The sequence below is a fragment of the Macaca mulatta genome, chromosome 20 (assembly GCF_049350105.2).
Source record: "Macaca mulatta isolate MMU2019108-1 chromosome 20, T2T-MMU8v2.0, whole genome shotgun sequence".
Classification (NCBI taxonomy): domain Eukaryota; kingdom Metazoa; phylum Chordata; class Mammalia; order Primates; family Cercopithecidae; genus Macaca; species Macaca mulatta.
Genome location: NC_133425.1, coordinates 28,815,951 through 28,836,803, shown reverse-complemented (window position 1 = coordinate 28,836,803; position 20,853 = coordinate 28,815,951). Strand labels below are relative to the sequence as shown.

At 49.0% G+C, this 20,853-nt stretch overlaps 3 protein-coding genes across 4 annotated transcripts in view; 1 reads left to right on the top strand and 2 right to left on the bottom strand.

The window, feature by feature from the left end:
* ZNF48 (zinc finger protein 48) overlaps positions 1-20,853 on the bottom strand; it is a 242,055-nt gene that overhangs the window by 167,078 nt on the left and 54,124 nt on the right. The gene's annotated exons all lie outside the window — the stretch shown is intronic.
* On the bottom strand, positions 10,236-13,999 carry C20H16orf54 (chromosome 20 C16orf54 homolog). Of its 2 annotated transcripts, XM_015125933.3 has the most exons (2): positions 13,678-13,999; positions 10,236-12,716 (listed from the first exon to the last, which is right to left on the bottom strand). In XM_015125933.3, the coding sequence occupies exon 2, from the start codon at positions 12,714-12,716 to the stop codon at positions 12,042-12,044; it is 675 nt and encodes a 224-aa protein (XP_014981419.3). In that variant the 5' UTR covers positions 13,678-13,999; the 3' UTR covers positions 10,236-12,041.
* ZG16 (zymogen granule protein 16) overlaps positions 13,054-20,853 on the top strand; it is a 32,944-nt gene continuing 25,144 nt past the window's right edge. The window contains exon 1 of the mRNA XM_028840825.2: positions 13,054-13,149. The gene's annotated coding sequence lies outside the window, so the exon portion shown is untranslated. The remainder of the gene's footprint in view (positions 13,150-20,853) is intronic.

The following is a 20,853-nucleotide window of genomic DNA, read 5'->3' as shown; positions in this document are numbered from 1 at the left end:
ATTTATATATATATATATATAGAGAGAGAGAGATTTATATATATTTAGTTTTTAATTTGTTCTGGGCCAGGCGTGTAATCCCAATAGTTTGTGCAGCTGAGATTGGAGGATCGCTTGATCCCAGGAGTTCACGACCAACCTGTGTGACATAGTGAGACACTCATCTCTACAAAAAATTAAAAATTATTGGGGCATGGTGGCGTGCACCTGTGGTCCCAGCTGAGATGGAAGAATTGCTTGAGCACACGAGGTCAAGGCTGCAGTGAGCCAAGATCGCACCACTGCACTCCAGCCTGGGCGACAGAGCAAGATCCTGTCTCAAAACAGAAACAAAAACAAAAGTCAAACTACAATGTGAATGCAAGTTTTCTCAGAAAACACATCCTTTATTATTTTGATCTTTGAATTTTCCATCAGTATCTACCACAGAATGTTCCCTTTCCAAATTACAACTAATTTATAACTTGGTAAGGAACACTCTGGGACAAGTTCTTTTTTTTTCTTTCTTTTTTCCAACTCCGGATACAGATTGACAGATAGCAGTCTCGAGAGCTTGTTGGGAGGGTCTAGCAGGGGAGCACAGCTACTTGTATGCCCTTGACAGAAGACTGGTCCTCGTCTATCGGGGATGGTTGTCCTCTTCGACTGCGCACACCGCTTCGGGAGGTTGCACATGGAGTGGTGAGGGAGGAAGGGGACACCCACCTAGCCAGCCAGGTCAGCTGAATCAACCCTGGCAATCAATGGGGTAACAGATGTTGCAGCCAGATCGCCCTCACATCCAGGAAGCAGTCTTTAGTGAAGTGCTAACATTGTTCAACAGAGAAACACCCAATAGCTGGGTTGGAGGTAGGCAGAGAAAGGGAAGTCATAAAACTCACCAAAGATTTGGCTAACATCAAATCAAAAGGAGTATTCTCATTTTACTTAAAATGCCCACGTTTGTTTTTGTTTTGTTTTGTTTTGTTTTGAGACAGAATTTCACTCTTGTTGCCCAGGCTGGAGTACAATGGTGCGATCTTGGCTCACTGCAACCTCCGCCTGCCCAGTTGAAGTGATTCTCCTGCCTCAGCCTCCTGAGTAGCTGGGATTATAGGTGTGCCCCACCATGCCCGGCTAATTTTTTGTATTTTTAGTAGAGATGGGGTTTCACCATGTTGGCCAGGTTGGTCTTAAACTCCTGACCTCAGGTGATCTACTTGCCTCGGCCTCCCAAAGTGCTGGGATTACAGGCGTGAGCCACCGCACCCGGCCCCACATTTGTTTTTATGATAGAATATTTTCATAATTTATTATATCACTAAGTCGTGTTTTAGATTTTTCAGTTTCAAGTTTGGTTTCTAAAATAAATGAGTACAAACGACAAGCTCAGTTTCTCCTGAAACTCTCACAGCCTGCTTCTGACGTCAGATGTGTGTGGGTTGCACACTGCATTAGTCCATTCTCACACTGCTATAAAGAAATACCTGAGACTGGGTAATTTATAAAGAAAAGAGGTTTAATTGGCTCACGGTTCTGCAGGTTGTAAAGGAAGCATCTGCTCAGCTTCCAGGGAGGCCTCAGGAAACTTACAGTTATGCACTCCAGCCTGGGTGACAGAGTGAGACTCTGTCTCAAAACAACAACAACAAAGGAAACCAAAGTGATCCACCCACCTTGGACTACCAAAGTGCTGGGATTATGCCCTGCCTTTTTTTTTTTTTTTCCAGACAGGATCTCTCTCTGTTACACAGGCTGCAGTGAAATAGTGTGATAATGTGATCACAGCTTACTGCATCCTTGACCCCCCAGCCTCAAGTGTTCCTTCCACCTCAGCCTCCTGAGTGGCTGGGACTACAGGTGCATGCCATCATGGCTGGCTAATTTTTGTTTTTTTCTTTTTTTAGAGATGGGGTTTTGCCATGTTGTCCAGGTTGGTCTCGAACTCCTGGTCTCAAGTGATCCTCCTGCCTCGGCCTTCCAAAGTGCTGAGCTTACAGGCTATGAGCCTCTGTGCCTGGCCCCTAAACTTTTTCCAACCCACCATTCCACCATGCTCCATGTATCAGCTCTCCACACTTTATGACTTCATTGCGTTAGTCATTGTTCTGCTATTTGCAGCCTAGGGCATTCATAATGACACAGGGTCCACATTAGACTTTACAGATAGCCTCATTTTCTACTAGTTTTGACTATGAGGAAGACAGCCCTAGAAAGTGACAGCTAGGTTGAGACCTAAAGAGTGAGAATTAGCCAAGACAAAGTAGTGGGAGGGAGGAAGATGGATGTTCCAAAAGGAAGAGAGTGTTTGTTGAAATGATCAGGAGCTGGAAAATCTTTTAAGTATTTTTCTTTTCTTTAGCGGTGAGTTCTCTGTCACCCACACTGGAGTGTAGTGGTATGATCATAGCTCAGTGTAGCCTTGAACTCCTGACCTCAAGGGATCCTCCTCTTCAGCCTCCTGGAATTACAGGCATGAGCCATCATGCTTGGCTAATTTATTTTTAATTTTTTTTTGTATAGACCTGACCAGATGTGGGGCTCATACCTGTAATCCCAGCATTTTGGGAGGCCTAGACGGGTGGATCACCTGAGGTCAGGAGTTGGAGACCAGCCTGGCCAACATGGAGAAACCCTGTCTGTACTAAAAATACAAAAATTTGCTGGGTGTGCTAGTGCACACCTGTAATTCCAGCTATTTGGGAGGCTGAAGCAGGAGAATCACTTGAACTCGGGATGTGGAGGCTGCAGTGAGCCAAGATTGCACCACTGCACTCCAGCCTGGGTGACAGACCAAGACTCTGTCTCAAAAAATAAAAATTAAAATAAATAAAATAAATAAATATAAATTTTTTGTAGAGACCAGGTCTCGCTACGTTGCCTAGGCTGGTCTCGAACTCCTGGCCTCAAGCAATCCTCCCACCTCAGCCTCCCAAGTATCTGGGATTACAGGTGCGAGCCACACATCCGACCCTTCTAAGCGTTTTTTTTTTTGAGGCTTACTCCAGGTGCAATGTGGAAAATGGAGACAGGGACCATTTGAGTGTACTTTAGGAGCAATGAGTGGAGCAGAACCAGGATGGGAGAAGTAAGCATAAGGAGAAGCAGGCAGAAGTCAGGGGTATTTGGAGGTGCTGACACGGGGCAGAAAGGAGCCGAGGAGAAAGGAGAGGATCAGGCTTGGTGGGGGTGGCCACGCATCCTAAGATAATTTTGAGGTCTTCACAGGGGGATATTGAGGCGGCTGTTAGAGAGATAGGGTTTGAAGTCAGGAGACAGACATAGGTTAAGATGTAGGTGTGGGTTTATGTTACAGAGACCCAGGACGACAGTGATCTATACAAAAGAAAGCGTTAGTTCTCTGTTGTGTAATTACACTGAGGCAGGCAGTTCAGGGCTGCTGTGCTGGCCACAGGGATTCAGGCTCCTTCCATCTCCTGGCTCAGCCAACCCTGGGATGTTGCCCTTGTCCACGATATCTCACCATCATGTCTGGATTCTAAATAGCAGGAGACAGAAAGAGGAGTGGGGAAGAGGGGCCAGAACCAGTCATATGGATGCCCTTAGCCACAAGGGGATCTGGGAAATGCAGCTTTTCCTCTGGGTGGCCACAAGTCCAGTTAAAAATAATGGTGCTGGCACTGTGCATGGCACACAGCTGGAATCCTAGCACTTTGGGAGGCTGAGGCAGGTGGATCACTTGAGCCCAGGAGCTCAACACCAGCCTGGCCAACATAGTGGGACCCCATCTCTACAAGAAATACAAAAATTAGCCAGGTGTTGTGGCACATGTCTGTAGTCCCAGCTACTTGGAAGGCTGACACGGGAGGATTACCTGAACCTGAGGAGGTGGAGGCTGCAGTGAGCTGTGATTGCACCACCGCGCTCGTCTCGGCAACAGAGCAAGACTCTGTCTCAAAAAAGAAAGAAACAAAGAAGAGGTTGTATTAGTCTATTCTGATGCTATTCGTAAAGACATACCCTAGACTGTGTAATTCATAAAGGAAAGAGGTTTAATTGACTCACAATTAAGTATGGCTGGGGAGGCATCAGGGAACTTACACAGTCATGGCAGAAGGGGAAGCAAACACATCCTTCTTCATATGGCAGCAGCAAGGAAAAGTGCTGAGCAAAAGGGGGAAAAGCCCCTTATAAAGCCATCAGATCTTGTGACAACTCTCACTATCACGAGAACAGCATGGAGGTAACCGCACCCATGATTCAATTGCCTCCTACAACACGTGGGGATTACAGGAACTACAATTCAAGATGAGATTTGGGTGGGGACACAGCCAAACCATATCAGAGGCAGTGCTGTTCCTTTAAAATAATGGGAGAATAGATCTAGGAGGAGCACATCTGCCACCGTTGGAGATGGAGACATGGGGATCATCAGGGTATGAGATAGCAATTGGGGCCAGGTGCAGTGGCTCACACCTGTAATCCCAGCACTTTGGGAGGCTGAGGTGGGTGGATCACTTGAGGTCAGGAGTTCGAGACCAGCCTGACCAACACGGTGCAACCCCATCTCTAGTTTAAAAATACAAAATTAGGCTGGGCGCGGTGGCTCACGCCTGAAATCCCAGCACTTTGGAAGGACGAGGCGGGCGGATCACCTGAGGTCCAGAGTTCAAGACCAATCTGGCCAACATGGTGAAACCCTGTCTCTACTAAAAATATAAAAATAACACGGGCATGGTGGTGGACGCCTGTAATCCCAGCTACTTGGGAGGCTGAGGCAGGAAAATTGCTCAAACCTGGGAGGTGGAGGTTGCAATGAGCTGAGATCATGCCATTGCACACCAGCTCGGGCGACAAGAGGGAGACTCCATCTCAAAAAAAAAAAAAAAAAAGCTGGATATAGTGATGTGCGCCTGTAACCCCAGATACTTGGGAGGCTGAGGCAGGAGAATTGCTTGAGCCCAGGAGGCGGAGGTTGCAGTGAGCTGAGATCATGCCATTGTGCTCCAGCTTTGGCAGCAAGAGTGAACTCCATCTCAAAAAAAAAAAAAAGAGAGATAGCAACTGGAGCCTTGGGCCTGGTTGAAATTTCCCAGAAGGAGTGCAGAGGGAGGGGAGCAGCAGCCCAGGACTGACCTCTGAGAAGGCAGGCTGCCAGCAAAGAGAGTCAGGGAGGACGGCTGGGGAGCGGGGAGGGAAAGCAGGTGTGTGTAAAGCCACAGAGCCATGGGGAGAGAACGTTTCCAGAAGCGTCCAATGCTGTCTGCAGGAGGCTTGAAAGTGTCCTTTGATTAAAATAGGAGGTCATGATTTTAATGGCAGTCGTTTCTGTAGAGTGCTGGAAGCCCACGGAAGCCTACAACCAGTTGCAGAGAGAGAGGAAGATGAGAAAGTGTAGACTGCTGGGACAGATGGCTCTTCCCAGACATTTGGCTGTGAAGGAGGTGAGAGGTCGTGCTGTGTGTGAGGGGTAGGGAATGAGTTGTTGGAGCTGGACACGGTGGCTCACCCCTGTAATCCCAGCACTTTGGGAGGCTGAGGAGGGAGGATCACTTGAGGCTAGGCAACATAGTGAGACCCTATGCCTACAAAAGTCAAAATACCAGCTGGATCTGGTGGCATGTACCTGTAACCAGGTACTTGGGAGGCCAAGGCAAAGATGGCTTGAGCCTAGGAGGTTGAGGCTGCAGTGAGCCGTGACTACACCACTGCACTCCAGGCTGGGTGACAGCGTGAGACCCCATCTCTGAAAAAAAAAAAAAAAAAGAGTTGTTGGTTGGCTGGTTGTTTTAAGGTGGGAGAGATGTAAACTTATTTATATGGGGAAATAGCCTTTTCGGTGATATTGTGAATGGAATAACCTGACAAGCATGTCCTCAACACTATGCATCTAGAAGCGCTGCATAAAACCAAACAAACATCCTTTAAAATGTGCAGCTTAGTTGCAAGAAAGAAAGGGAAATCCCCATGAGGCATGAAGAGGAAATCAAACACTAGAGCTGTGCAAGCTGCTGGGTGGCTGTGATCTTGGCATTGAAGGGCCTAGGGCTTTACACCTACCTAGAGATTGGAGATGAGGCCTTGTCTGGGGAACTGAAAACATAGACACTAATAGAAAGCTTGTACCCTTAAGGAGTGACATCCTTTTTTTTTTTTTTTTTTTTTTGAGACGGAGTCTCGCTCTGTCGCCCGGGCTGGAGTGCAGTGGCCGGATCTCAGCTCACTGCAAGCTCCGCCTCCCGGGTTCCCGCCATTCTCCTGCCTCAGCCTCCCGAGTAGCTGGGACTACAGGCGCCCGCCAACTCACCCGGCTAGTTTTTTGTATTTTTTAGTAGAGACGGGGTTTCACCGTGTTAGCCAGAATGGTCTCGATCTCCTGACCTCGTGATCCACCCGTCTCGGCCTCCCAAAGTGCTGGGATTACAGGCATGAGCCACCGCGCCCGGCAGGGGTGACATCCTTGATGAAAGAGTAAACTAGGAAAAAAATCTGCCTCCAGTTCAGGAAGCATAAAAGGACCTTGTCTGTTTCACTCTGAGATTTGGTGACAATAAACAGTCTCTTTTGAGAATTCATAACCAAAGGCTTGGCCTCACTTGGATTTGGGGTTCAAGTTTACATCATCTGCATGGTCTGGGAAGCCCAAATGTCAACAAATAATATAGTCCAGGCCAGGTGTGGTGGCTCGTGCCTATAATCCTAGCACTTTGGGAGGCTGAGGCGGGTGGGTCACCTGAGGTCAGGAGTTCAAGACCAGCCTGGCCAACATGGTGAAACTACATATCTACTAAAAATACAAAAATTAGCTGGGCATGTTGGCGGGCACCTGTAATCCCAGCTACTCAAGAGACTGAGGCAGGAGAACTGATTGACCCTGGGAGATGGAGGTTATACCACTGCACTCCAGCCTAAGCAATAGAGCGAGACTCTGTCTCAAAAAAATTAAAAAATACATAATAATAATAAGAATAATGCAGTCCAGGGTTGGTAACACCCATGAAGAGCTCTTGGCAGAAGCAGATATGAAACCTCTTCGAACCTTGGCGGGCATGTGCGTTCCCACTGATAACGCCCTGCTGAAGCTGAATTCACAGCTCAAAATTACAAAACATAAGAGGAAACAATCTTCATGAATGACAGTAAGCAGACACAGCATATAGCAGGATTAGCTCCGATTCCAAAACTCCAGAGAATAGCATTATTTGGTAAAGAACCATACAGCAAGTGTAGTTTAAATTTCTAAAGATATAAAAGAAGGCATCGATATGAGAAAGAAATAAGATGGTGTTAAAAATAAGTGGGATTCTGGTCAATGAATACGTCTAAAAAAAGTGACAGGAGAGGTTTAAAATAGAAAGAAGAAAGAGTAAAACGAATGCATCTGTTAATCTATGAACTTATTCATTCCCCGTTCATTAGGCTCCTATTATGTTTTAGACCATGTTCTGGGTCTGGAAATATAAAGATGACTCTGCAGATAGCAAGTTAGAATCTGCTTCAGGAAGATCTCATGCACAAATCCATGTATTGATGCATCCATTATCTATCCATCCACTCATCCATCCATCCATTTATCCATCCATCCACCCATCCATCCATTCATCCATCTATTTATCCATCCATCCATCCATTTATTCATCCATCCATCCATCCATCTATTCATCCATCTATCTAGTCATCCATCCATTAATTTATTTATCCATCCATCCATCCATCCAACCATCTTTCATTTTACTCATTGTGGGGGAAAGAGAGATCAGACTGTTACTGTGTCTATGTAGAAAGAAGAAGACATAAGAAACTCCATTTTGTTCTGTACTAGGAAAAATTCTTCTGCCTTGAGATGCTGTTAATCTGTAGCCCTAGCCCCAACCCTGTGCTCACAGAAACATGTGCTGTGTTGACTCGAGGTTTAATGGATTTAGGGCTGTGCAGGGCATGCTTTGTTAAAAACGTGTTTGCAGGCAGTATGCTTGGTAAAAATCATTGCCATTCTCCTGTCTCAAGTACCCAAGGACACAATGCACTGTGGAAGGCCACAGGGACCTCTGCCCAAGAAAGCCTGGGTATTGTCCAAGGTTTCTCCCTACTGAGGCAGCCTGAGATATGGCCTCGTGGGAAGGGAAAGATCTGATTGTCCCCCAGCCTGACACCTGTAAAGGGTCTGTGCTGAGGAGAATTAGTGAAAGAGGAAGGCCTCTTTGCAGTTGAGATAAGAGGAAGGCATCTGTCTCCTGCTCGTTCCTGGGAATGGAATGTCTCCATGTAAGACCCGATTGTACATTCTATTTACTGAGATAGGAGAAAGCCGCCTTATGGCTGGAGGTGAGACATGCTGGCGGCAATACTGCTTTTTACTGCACTGAGATGTTTGTGTAAAGTCAAACGTAAATCTGGCCTAAGTGCAAATCAAGGCACAGCACCTTTCCTTAAACTTGTTTATGGCACAGAGGCCTTTGCTCACGTGTTTTCCTGCTGACCCTCTCCCCACCATTACCCTATAGTCCTGCCATATCCCCCTCACCGAGATAGTAGAGATAGTGATCAATAAATACTAAGGGAACTCAGAGACCAGTGCCGGCGCGGGTCCTCTGTATGCTGAGCACCGGTCCCCTGGGCCCAATGTTCTCTCTCTATACTTTGTCTCTGTGTCTTATTTCTTTTCTCAGTCTCTTATCCCACCTGATGAGAAATACCCACAGGTATGGAGGGGCTGGCCCCCTTCACTCATCCTCAAATGTCACAGCTAGAAAAGTCCCAATAGAACATCTTGTTCAACTTTCAGCTCTCTTTTTGTACATGAAAAAAGCACATGAGGCCCCATAATACAAAACTCTCGTTTCTGAAGTCTCTAAGTGAATAAAGTGATGGAGCCAGATCATGAACCGGGGCCTTGTCCCTGTATTTCTTCCACACTGCAGTGCCTTTCCGGAGCCCATAGCATGGAAGCATCTAACCTCTGAACTCCTGCCTCTATCTTCTGTTTCTCTGAGGTCTCTTCACTCCTCGTGGGCAGAGTCCCTACAACCCAGTGCTGTCAGCTGATGGTGATGATAAGGGATGTTGTTACCCAGCTCATGAGTGATAGAGATGGGACAGGGCCCTGGTCTCTACCTGGTGTCAGTTTTGTGTCCATATCTTAGCTCACCCCTACCTTTGTCCCCCACTCTGCTGCTAGAGACTGTGAGCTCCTTGAGGGCAGGGCCCAGGTCTGATTCCTCCCCTCCCAGTGCCCAGCTCAGAAACAGTGCTTAGGATGCTGGCCAGTGAGTACACCTGGGGGAAGAGGCTGGACTAGGCTTTCAGTCCCTCTGCCTGGGGCTTCTGGCTGCTCCATCAACTTCCAACATCCCAAAAATCAGAGAGGAGGTCAAGGGATTGGATGAGAGGCTCCAAGCGCTCCTTAGCCCGCTGTGCAGGAAGAAGCGAGTGTTTCCTGGCTATGGGTGAACTTCCTGGCCAGCATTAAACAATACAGCATCCCGCCCCCTGTGCGGGGCTGTCTGTCTCCCTCGGCGCTTCCAGAAGGTCTCAGTGTGGTGCTAGAGTATCTAACACTTCCTGATTTGCAGATCATCATTCCCTTTTCTTGTTAACAAAGAGCAGTGCCGGGCGCAGTGGCTCATGCCTGTAATTCCCACACTTTGGGAGGCTGAGGCAGGCAGATCACCTCAGGTCGGGAGTTCGAGACCAGCCTGGTCAGCATGGTGAAACCCTGTCTCTACTAAAAATACAAACATTAGGCTGGGCGCGGTGGCTCAAGCCCGTAATCCCAGCACTTTGGGAGGCCGAGACGGGCGGATCACAAGGTCAGGAGATCGAGACCATCCTGGCTAACACGGTGAAACCCCGTCTCTACTAAAAAATACAAAAACCTAGCCGGGCGAGGTGGCGGGCGTCTGTAGTCCCAGCTACTCGGGAGGCTGAGGCAGGAGAATGGCGTGAACCCGGGAGGCGGAGCTTGCAGTGAGCTGAGATCTGGCCACTGCACTCCAGTCTGGGCAACAAAGCGAGACTCTGTCTCAACAAAAAAACCAACAAACAAACAAACATTAGCCGGGCGTGGTGGCAGGCGCGTGTAATCCCAGCTACTCAGGAAGCTGAGGCAGGAGAATCGATTGAACCTGGGAGGCGGAGGTTGCAGTGAGCAGAGATCATGCCATTGTACCCCAGCCTGGGCAACAGAGCGAGACTCCATCTCAAAACAAAACAAAACACAACACAACAAACAAAAAAAACACAGCTGAGTTTTAGGTCAATGCTTCCATCAGGGAACAGAATTTAGATCTTAACAATTTTGTTTACATTATATTTATTTTCATCTTTTACCTTCTATTGATGGCAAATGAGACTGATTTTTCATTTACAGAAGTGATACAAAAAAAGAGTCCTGTCACAATAATTTTAATAAGTGAATAATGAACCAATTTAGAGAAAAATATAAAGCAAATAATAGTACAGGTGGTAAACTAATATGGCAAAATTACTAATATTCAAGGCTGAAGTTTGGCCGGGCATGGCGGCTCATGTAATCCCAACACTCTGGGACTTGGGGATGAGTGGCTCTCTTGAGCCCAGGAATTCAAGACCAGCCTGGGCAACACAGCAAGACCCCATCTCTAAAAAAAAAAAAAATAGCCAGGTGTGGTGGTACATGCCTGTAGTTACACCCATTGGGGAGACTGAGGTGGGAGGATCACTGAAGCCCAGGAGTTCAAGGTTGCAGTGAGCTGAGATTGTGCCACTGTATTCCAGCCTGGGCAACAGAGTGAGACCCTGTTTCAAAAAAAAAAAAAAAAAAAAAGTGGCCGGGTGCAGTGCTCATGCCTGTAACCCTAGCGTTTTGGGAGGCTAAGGCTGCTGGATCACTTGAGCCTAGGAGTTGGAAACCTGCCCGGGAAGTATGGTGAGACCCTGTCTCTACAAAAAAATCCAAACATTAGCTGGGCGTGGTGGTGTGTACCTGTAGTCCCAGCTATTCTAGAGGTTGAGGTGGGAGGATTGCTTGAGCCTAGGAGATCCAGGCTGCAGTGAGTTGAGATTGCATCACTGCACTCCAGCCTGGGTGACAGAGTTGAGATTCTGTCTCAAAAAAAAAAAAAAAAAAAAAAAGTGAAGTTTGAAAAATTAGACCTCCAGGGAAATGGAAACTACATCTGCTGCTCACCCACCTGCCTCTCCTAAAGGGAAGATCGGGTACTTGGGGTCCCATTTCTATGGGGTGGAGCATTATAAGTAAGCCTAGCTTGTGGCAAATCTGTCTCTCTGGACACTCCAGCAAGCTGGAAGGGACGATGATCAGAGGGCACAGTTTGGGAGCTGCCCTGCTCTGGGACTCCTCTCCACATTGGATGAAACTCAGTTCTCCCTGGCCATGGCATTCCTCACCATGGAGTGGTGAAGGTCCTAAGCTGAGGCGTGTGCAGATGGAGGAGGAGGGGCAGGGAGCCTGTGGATTTTCTCTGACTCCAGGTCCCCACTCCAGCAAGACAGCGCCGCTCCAGGTTGGCCCAGCACAGTTCCTCCTTGCATTTTGGGGGTCAAAGCCGCAGTTCATTTGAAACAAAATGCTCCTCTGCCTGGTCTGGTCCTCTCTTTGTGTATTTTCCTAGAGGACCTCACAGTGGGTGAGTGGCCAAGGAGAACAGGATTTGTGCCTCTGGGAAACTGGATTCCTGTCATCTCCTGCCAGCTGTCATCGCCACACCGAGGCTGTTCAGCACCGCGGGACCCTTTCTCTTTGGTATTGGTGGCTTCGGTAAATACTGAGGGAAGGTGGAGGTGGTGGTCGATGCCTTTTCCTGCCTATCTGGTACCTTGGGTTCTTTATCTTGATGCGATCTTGAAGGCTTCTGGCCTGGTGTTGGCTCCACCCCCAGGTCTCTGAACCACAGCCGAGGCAGCTGAGCAGAGGCACTGCTCGGCTTCCCCTAGTCCACACAGCCTGGCCACCACCCCGACCTGGGGAGGGGGACTCTGGTGGAAGGGGCCTGGGAGGGGCATCTTCCCTGGGGCAGTCTCAGTCCTAATGCTGGACGCTGGGGTCCCTGGTCCCACTGAGGCAGGGCCTTCCTCAGGGGTCTCTGGGGAACCCTGGGAATTCAGAACCCCACACTGGTCCGGCCTTCACGCCTCCAGAAAGCTGAGATCTGCTCCAAAGTGACCCGTGGCTGGAGGCCCCACTCGGGATCCGGGCTCCGTGGCCGCTGCCTCCTGGCCTGGGGGCTCCCAAACTGGGCTCTGGCCTCTGGCCTCTGCTCGGGTTCAGCCCAGCTCACCAGGCCCGTGCCGGGGGGCCTCCCCTCCCAGGGCTGGGGCCCCCAGAAGGTGCTCCGGGCTGGGACCTCCGGTGAAGTCTGGGGGCCCAAGGAGCTGGGAGCAGAATTTGGGGCTGAGGGGGCATATGGGGCAGTTGCTTGGGCCTCCAAGACGCCCACTGGAGTGGGAGGCTCAGGGGCCCGGTCTGTCAGCAGGGGGACCGCAGAGCCGTACCAGTCCTCAGAGCGCTCTCGGGGGGTGCCCATGGGCTCAATCCACAGCTCTCCTCCTGGGCGCCACACCAGGGTGGGTGCATGGTGGCTGGGGTCTGGGCGGAGAGCCCGGCGGAACAGGCGCTCAGCCAACACAGCGGTGGTGAGGATGAAGAGCGCAGCCAGGGTGGCCAGGGCCAGCATGATGGGGATGCAGGGCCCACAGGGCAGTGAGGGCCATGGGGCTGCCTCCCACGTGGGGGGCCCTTCCATGCGCCCAGAGGGCGGCTCTGGAGTTGACGGCATCTGGAAGACATGGGGCAAGAAGAGGAAGTAAATGAGGCAGAGGGGGCACAACAAAGATGAGAGAGAGGCAGCAGGTGTCCAGGAAAGCCTGGGAGAGGGGCTGGGCTCGGGGGCTCATGCCTGGAATCCTAGCACTTTGAGAGGCCAAGGCAGGATGATCGCTTGAGCCCAGGAGTTCAAGACCAGCCTGGACACACAGTGAAACCTCATCGCTATAAATAATTTAAAAACTAGCTGGGCATGGTGGCTCACACCTGTAGTCCCAGCTACACAGGAAGCTGAGGTGGGAGGATTACTTGAGCCCAGGAGTTCGAGGCTGCAGTGAGCCCAGATTGCACCACTGTCCTCCAGCCTGGGTGACAGAGCAAGACCCTTTCTCAAAAAAGAAAAAGAACATTCTGGAGAGACAGAGGAGCAAGGGGGACCAGAAAGGGTAAGCGTGAGCCAGGTGGGGCGGGAGGACAGGCTGCCTACCTATGCGCACAGCCAGGCCCTCTTGCCCAGCTCTCCAGGCCTTTCCAGAAGCCCCATTTCCCTCCCGGACCCCAGGGTGCCTCAGACCAGAAAGGTCTTGAGGGCCTCTTTCCTCCCCACTGGGCCCCCTCAAGTCTTGCTTAGGCCTAGAGAGGAAGTGGTGGGTGAAGAAATGAGAACCTCCCCTCCGACCGGCTCCCCTGTGTGTGTCTCCCCTACCGCCTCCCGCCGGCCACCTCTGCTGGCCCCTTGGGGCTCCTTCGCCCCTCACCAGTCTCCTTGGACTTGATCTTGTTCTCATAGACTCCGTGGAATCGCGGAATCTGCTGCCGGGCCAGGCCAGGCCTCCGGAGGCGCCTCTGCACCCCTCCCAGGTTCCCCAGCTTTGCCCAGGCTCTGGCCTGTCTCTCTCTCGTTCGTCTCTGCACACCTCTCTCTGTCCCCCACATCCTCCATCTGCAGGGGCCTCCTGCACCCCTCAACTCACCTTGGGTCAGTCCCTGGGCGCCTCTCCCTCCTAGAGCCACTCTTCCTGGTGCCGGACTAAGAGATGCAGGCTCGGAAGGTGCAGGGCAGTCCGCCTTTCAGACATAGAGGCCGGGCCTCGGATGAAGGCGGAAGGGAGGGCACTGCCTGTTGCTGGGCAACTGTGCCCCAACTCGCCTGCCCCCGGGGAGTGTTTGTTTCCAAAGCAACCCAAGGGGATGTGGTCACTGCGGTGAGGAGGCTTTTCCTGGGGTAAGGTGGGGCTGGAATGGGCAATGGCTCTGTTGAACTTAGTGTCACCCCATAGCCAGGCCCTGGGCCCCAGAACATTCACCCAGAAGCCGAGAAAGAGGACGCAGGGGCTAGGCACAGTGGCTCACCCCTGTAATCCCAGCATTTTGAGAGGTCAAGGTGGGCAGGTGACCTGAGGTCAGGAGTTCGAGACTAGCCTGCCAACATGGTGAAACCCCATCTCTACTGAAAAATACAAAAATTAGCTGGATGTGGTGATGGGCACCTGTAATCCCAGCTGCTCGGGAGGCTGAGGCAGGGAGAATCACTTGAACCTGGGACTCAGAGGTTGCAGTGAGCTGAGATCATGCCACCACACTCCAGCCTGGTTGACAGAGCGAGACTCCATCTTAAAAAGAAAGAAAAAGAAATAGGACACAAGTAATCTAGCCCGTACATTCCTAGAGAACCATGGTGCCTCCCCCTGCTCCTCCTGGGAGGATGCCCCACCCCATCCTGCCTTGTCCTATCCACGGTGCCTCCCCAGATCTGCTCCTGCCATCCAGCCCCCACAGGCACCCCCTGCTTGACCAACTTGCTTCACACTTTTTTTTTTATTTTTTATTTTTTTGATAGGGATGGGCTCCCGCTATGTTGCCCAAGCTGGTCTCAAGCTCCTGGCCTCAAGATATCCTCCTGCCTCCGTCTCCCAAAGTGCTGCGATTATAGGTGTGAGCTACCACACTGGCTCCTGCCTCATACTTTTAATTAACATAAGTCTCTCTCTCTTCAGACCATTTAGCCCCCATTCTGGTTGGAAAATATCAGTGAGGTGAGGCTTGGGTAACAAAAATGTCAGGCCTCTGGGAGGAGTCCAGGGTATAAAAACAGGCGTGGGCTTGTTTCCAAAACACTGACTAGCCTCATGTCTGTCCCTCTTTCCTGGGGCTGAGGGTGGGAGGAGTCTAGAACAGAGTGTGACGAGATGTCATCAGGCTTTGGAGTCCAGGAGACTTTCTGAGATTCTCTAGTTTGACTCACTTATCCACAGATGACAAAGTTAAGGCCTAAAGAAAGCAGATGACATGACCAAAGTGGCATGACCAATGTATGTGTGGGTCAGCATGTGGTGGCCGGGGTGGTGGAAGAATAGTTAGAAATCCCTGGGCTGGGCGAGGTGGCTCATACCTGTAATCCCAGCACTTTGGTGGGCAGATCACCTGAGGTCAAGAGTTTGAGACCAGCCTGGCCAACATGGCAAAACCCTGTCTCTACTAAAAATACAAAAATTAGTCAGGCGTGATGGCACGTGCCTGTAATCCCAGCTACTCAGGAGGCTGAGGCAAGAGAATCGCCTGAACCTGGTGCAGTGAGCCGAGATCGTGCCATTCCACTCCAGCCTGGGCAACAGAGCGAGACTCCATCTCAAAATAAATAAAATAAATGAATGAAAAGACATTATCAGTCAGACTGCCCCGTCCTGGTGATTTTGAGCCCTGGTGGGAGGAGGTGGAGATGGAGAGTTCGGGGAAACCACCTTTGCAAAATTAGGACTGAGACTGTGAAAGAGATCTAGCTTAACCGACACCATCTTGCTTCTAACCTCCAAGCTGTCTTTGTTTATTCCTGGGCGTAGGCTGAACTAACTTTGGGAGAAACTTAGTTTGTAGTTTATAGTTTAAACAAAGACAGTAACAGCCCTTTCCCAAAGCAGACCTCCTTCTTGCCTGGGGACTAGACTAACATTAGCCATTGGATTAGAAATTATGGTTTAGGAGTCATGCAGCTGCAGGCTAAAAGATTCTGACCGTCCCTACTGCTCCTAAGATCAGTGCTTGAGATATTTTGCAGACCCTGCACTTGATGGATCAGCTGGCACCGCCCAGATCAATAAACTGGCTCATCTGGTCTTGTGGCCCCCACCCAGAACTGACTCTGCAAGAAGACAGCTCCAACTCTCCATGATTTCATCTCTGACCAGTCAGCATTCCCAGCTCACTGGCTCCCCGCCCACGCACCAAGTTGGCAGTGGCTCACGCCTGTAATCCCAGCACTTTGGGAGGCCAAGGCGGGCGGATCACAAGGTCAGGAGATCGAGACCGTCCTGGCTAACACAGTGAAACCCCGTCTCTACTAAAAATACAAAAAATTAGCCAGGCATGTTGGTGGGCGCCTGTAGTCCCAGCTACTCAGGAGACTGAGGCAGGAGAATGGCGTGAACCCAGGAGGCGGAGCTTGCAGTGAACCGAGATCGCGCCACTGCACTCCAGCCTGGGCGACAGAGCGAGACTCCGTCTCAAAAAAAAAAATTTTAAGAAGCCAACCAAAAACATTTATGTTCAGCAATTTGTTTCAGTTATTTCTTCTTACTTGGAAATAATCCACACATCTAATGAATATCTAATAGTTAATTTAATAGAACATAATAGAATATTTAAAGTTCCATGAAAAATTTATTTATAAGAAATTATCCATTACATAGTTTATTTTTAACAGTTTCTCTAGATTATTTATGAAAACTGAGATATTAGGCAAGGATAGTCATTATTTCAAGTTACTTCCCTGTTAATCATTTTTATAGCCTGTGACAATCAGGTGTTCACCTAAGTAAGAAGCTTAAACATATGAGTAATTTCTTGATAACTCAGGAGACACAGATTTTTTTTTTTTTTTTGAGGAGGAATCTCGCTCTGTCTCCCAGGCTGGAGTGCAGTGGTGTAGTCTCAGCTCACTGCAACCTCTGCCTCCCAGGTTCAAGCAATTCTCCTGCCTCAGCTTCCTGAGTAGCTGGGATTACAGGTGCACACCACCTGTATTTTTAGTAGAGATGGGGTTTCACTATGTTGGTCTCAAACTCCTGACCTTGTGATCCACCCGCCTCAGCCTCCCAAAGTGCTGGGATTACAGGCGTGAGTCACCATGCCTTGCCTCACTTTTTCTTTTAATTAATTTTTTTAAAAGTTTTTTTAGACAGAGTCTCACTCTGTTGCCCAGGCTGAAGTGCAGTGGCTCCATCTCAGCTCACTGCAATCTCTGCCTCCTGGGTTCAGGTGATTCTCCTGCCTCAGCCTCACAAGTAGCTGGGATTACAGGTGCGCACCACCATGCCTGTCTATTTATTTATTTATTTATTTTTGAGACAGAGTCTTGCTCTATTGCCCAGTCTGGAGTACAATGGCATGATCTCGGCTCACTACAACCTCTGCCTTCCAAGTTCAAGTGATTCTTCTGCCTCAGCCTCCCAAGTAGCTGGGATTACAGGCACCCGCTACCATGCCCAGCTAATGTTTGTATTTTTGGTAGAGATGGGGTTTTGCCATGTTGGTCAGGCTGGTCTTGAACTCCTGACCTCAGGTGATCTACCTGCCTCGGCCTCTGAAAGTGCTGGGACTACAGGTGTGAGCCACCATGCCCAGCCATTTTAATTTATTTATTTATTTATTTATTTTTTTTTTTTCTGAGACGGAGTCTCACTCTGCCACCCAGGCTGGAGTGCAGTGGCCGGATCTCAGCTCACTGCAAGCTCCGCCTCCCGGGTTCACGCCGTTCTCCTGCCTCAGCCTCCCGAGTAGCTGGGACTACAGGCGCCCGCCACCTCGCCCGGCTAGTTTTTTCTGTATTTTTTAGTAGAGACGGGGTTTCACCGTGTCGGCCAGGATGGTCTCGATCTCCTGACCTCGTGATCCGCCCGTCTCGGCCTCCCAAAGTGCTGGGATTACAGGCTTGAGCCACCGCGCCCGGCCCATTTTAATTTAAATAGAGATGGGGTCTCGCTATGTTCCCCAGGCTGGTCTCAAGCTCCGGGCTTGGAGTAGACCTCCCACCTCAGTGTCTTGAAGTTCTGGGATTATAGGCATAAGCCACCATACCTAGCCTAATCCAAACACTTTGGGAGGCAAGAGGATTGCTTGAGGATAGTAGTTCAAGACCAACCTGGGCAATACAATGAGACTCCATCTCCACCAAAAAAAAAAAAAAAAAAAAAAAAAAAAAATTAGCTGGGCATGGTTCCATGTGCCTGTAGTCCTAGCTACTCAAAAGGCTGAGGCAGAGGATAACTTGAGCCCAGGAGTTCGAGGTTACAGTGAGTTATATCATGCTACCTGGACAGCAGAGCAAGACCTTATCTCTAACAACAACAAAAAATTATACAAACACAGGTCATTTTGTTTGAAATTTGATTTATAGTCTTATAACCCGTGTGTCAGACCCTGAAACCTTAAAACATCTAGTGGATGGCCGGGCGCGGTGGCTCAAGCCTGTAATCCCAGCACTTTGGGAGGCCGAGACGGGCGGATCACGAGGTCAGGAGATCGAGACCATCCTGGCTAACACAATGAAACCCCGTCTCCACTAAAAATACAAAAAAATTAGCCGGGCGTGGTGGCGGCGCCTGTAGTCCCAGCTACTTGGGAGGCTGAGGCAGGAGAATGGCGGGAACCCGGGAGGCGGAGCTTGCAATGAGCCGAGATCGCGCCACTGCACTCCAGCCTGGGCGACAGAGCGAGACTCCGCCTCAAAAAAAAAAAAACATCTAGTGGAGATAAATATAAAACTGTCTGACCAGTGAACCCAAGCAAAAATGTATGATGACAATTCTGAAGACATTTCTATTTTTATTTTACCAATACTTTCTTTCTTTATTTTATTTATTTATTTATTTATTTATTTATTTATTTATTTATTTGAGAGAGAGAGCATTTTCCTCAGCCACGCTGGCTGGAGTGCAGTGACACGATCTCAGCTCACTGCAACCTCTGCGTCCCGGGTTCAAACAATTCTCCTGCCTCAGCCTCCCAAGTAACTGAGATTACAGGCACTTGCCTCCACACCCGGCTACTTTTTTTGTATTTTTAGTAGAGACAGGGTTTCCTCGTGTTGGCCAGGCTGATCTCAAACTCCTGACCTCAGGTGATCTACCCACTTCACCCTTCCAAAGTGCTGGGATTACAGGTGTGAGCCACTGGGCCCCGCCTATTTTACTAATAGTTTTAAAACCAGCTTATTTATTAAAGATTAAAGATTTACTTAAGTCACAGGAAGTAAAAGACATCTGGATTAATTACTCTCTCTCTCTCTATATATATATACATAAACACACAGATACACACACACACATAGTAACTTGTATATATTTTCTTTTTTAACAGACAAAGGGAATCTTACTCTGTCACCCAGGCTGGAGTGCAGTGGCACAATCATAGCTTACTGTACCCTCAGACTCCTGGGCTCAGGTGATCATCTCACCCCAGCCTCCTGAGTAGCTGGGACTATAGGCATAGGCCACTATGCCCAGCTAATTTTTAAATTTCATGTAGAGTTGGGGTCTTGCTACGTTGCACAGGCTGGTCTTGAACTCCTGGTCTCTAGTGATCCTCCCACCTTGGCCTCACAAAATGCTGGGATTATAGGTATGAGCCACTGCACCCAACAATATTTGCAACTATATGAGCACCCAAATATATAAGTAGAATTTCTTAAAGGATTTCTGGCCAACTATGTCAGATATTTTGCATAATACACGTACATATGCATAAACACATCTAAACACACATATAGGCCTGGCATGGTGGCTCATGTCTGTAATCCTAGCACTTTGGGAGGCCGAGGCAGGAGGATTGCTTGAGCCCAGGAGTTCTAGACCAGCCTGGGTAAACATAGAGAGACCCCAGCTGGGCATGGTAGCTCATGCCTGTTAATCCCAGCACTTTGGGAGGCCAAGGTGGGCAGATCACCTGAGGTCAGGAGTTCCAGACTAGCCTGGCCAACCATGGCCAAAATGATGAAACTCGTCTCTACTAAAATACAAAAACTAGTCGGGCACAGTGGCGGGTGCCTGTAATCCCAGCTACTCAGGAGGCTGAGGTGGGAGAATCGCTTGAACCTGGGCGGTGGAGGTTGCAGTGAGCCAAGATTGTTCCACTGCACTCTAGCCTGGCCGACAGAGTGAGACTGTGTCTTAAAAAAAACAAAAACAAAGAAACCCAAAACTAAGACCCCCATCTGTACTTAAGAAATAAAAATTTAAAAAACACAAAAAGCAAAAACAGAACAAAACAAAACAAAAACACGTATATACACACATAAAGGTCTTATAACTTTCATTTTAGAATGTAAGTCATGAGTTAGTAACACAAGCTCACCAGTTTATTTTATTGGCTCACTGCAACCTCTGCCTCCCAGGTTCAAGCGATTTTCCTACCTCAGCCTCCCGAGTAGCTGGGCTTACAGAAGTGCACCACCACGCTCGGCTAATTTTTGTGGTTTTTAGTAGAGACAGAGTTTTGCCTTATTGGCCAGGCTGACCTCAAACTCCTGACCTCAGGTGATCCACCCGCCTCAGCCTCCCAAAGTGCTGGGATTACACACATGAGCCACTGTGCCCGGCAAGCTCACCAGTTTATAAAAGACAGTTGGATCCAAATTATACTTCTGATAAAACTGGACCTGTTCACATGGCTAAATTTTATTTCCCCCAATAAGTAATCTGATGAAGGCTGCAGACCAAAATTTTGGGTAAAGCAGTTCCAAGGCAGTTTAATTTTTTTTAAAAACAAAAAACGAAAACTTTTTTACACATTAAAAAGAATTTTTTTTTTTTTTTTTCAGTTTCGGCTGAGTGAGGTGGCTAGTGCCTGTAACCCCAGCACTTTGGGAGGTTGGTGTGGGAGGATTGCTTGAACCCATGAGCTCAAGACCAGACTGGGCAACAAAGTGAGATCTCATCTGTACAAAAAATGAGAAAATTACCTGGGCGTACTGGTTCATGCCCGTAGTTCCAGCTCAGGATTCAACTGGGGAGGTTGAGGCAGGAAAATTGCTTGAGCTCAGGAGGTTGAGCTGTGTTTGTGCGAGTGTACTCCAGCCTGGGCATGAGAGTGAGACTGTCTCAAAAAACAATTTTTTTCTCAGTTTCAAATGAGTTTAGTGTCAAATTTTCAATTGT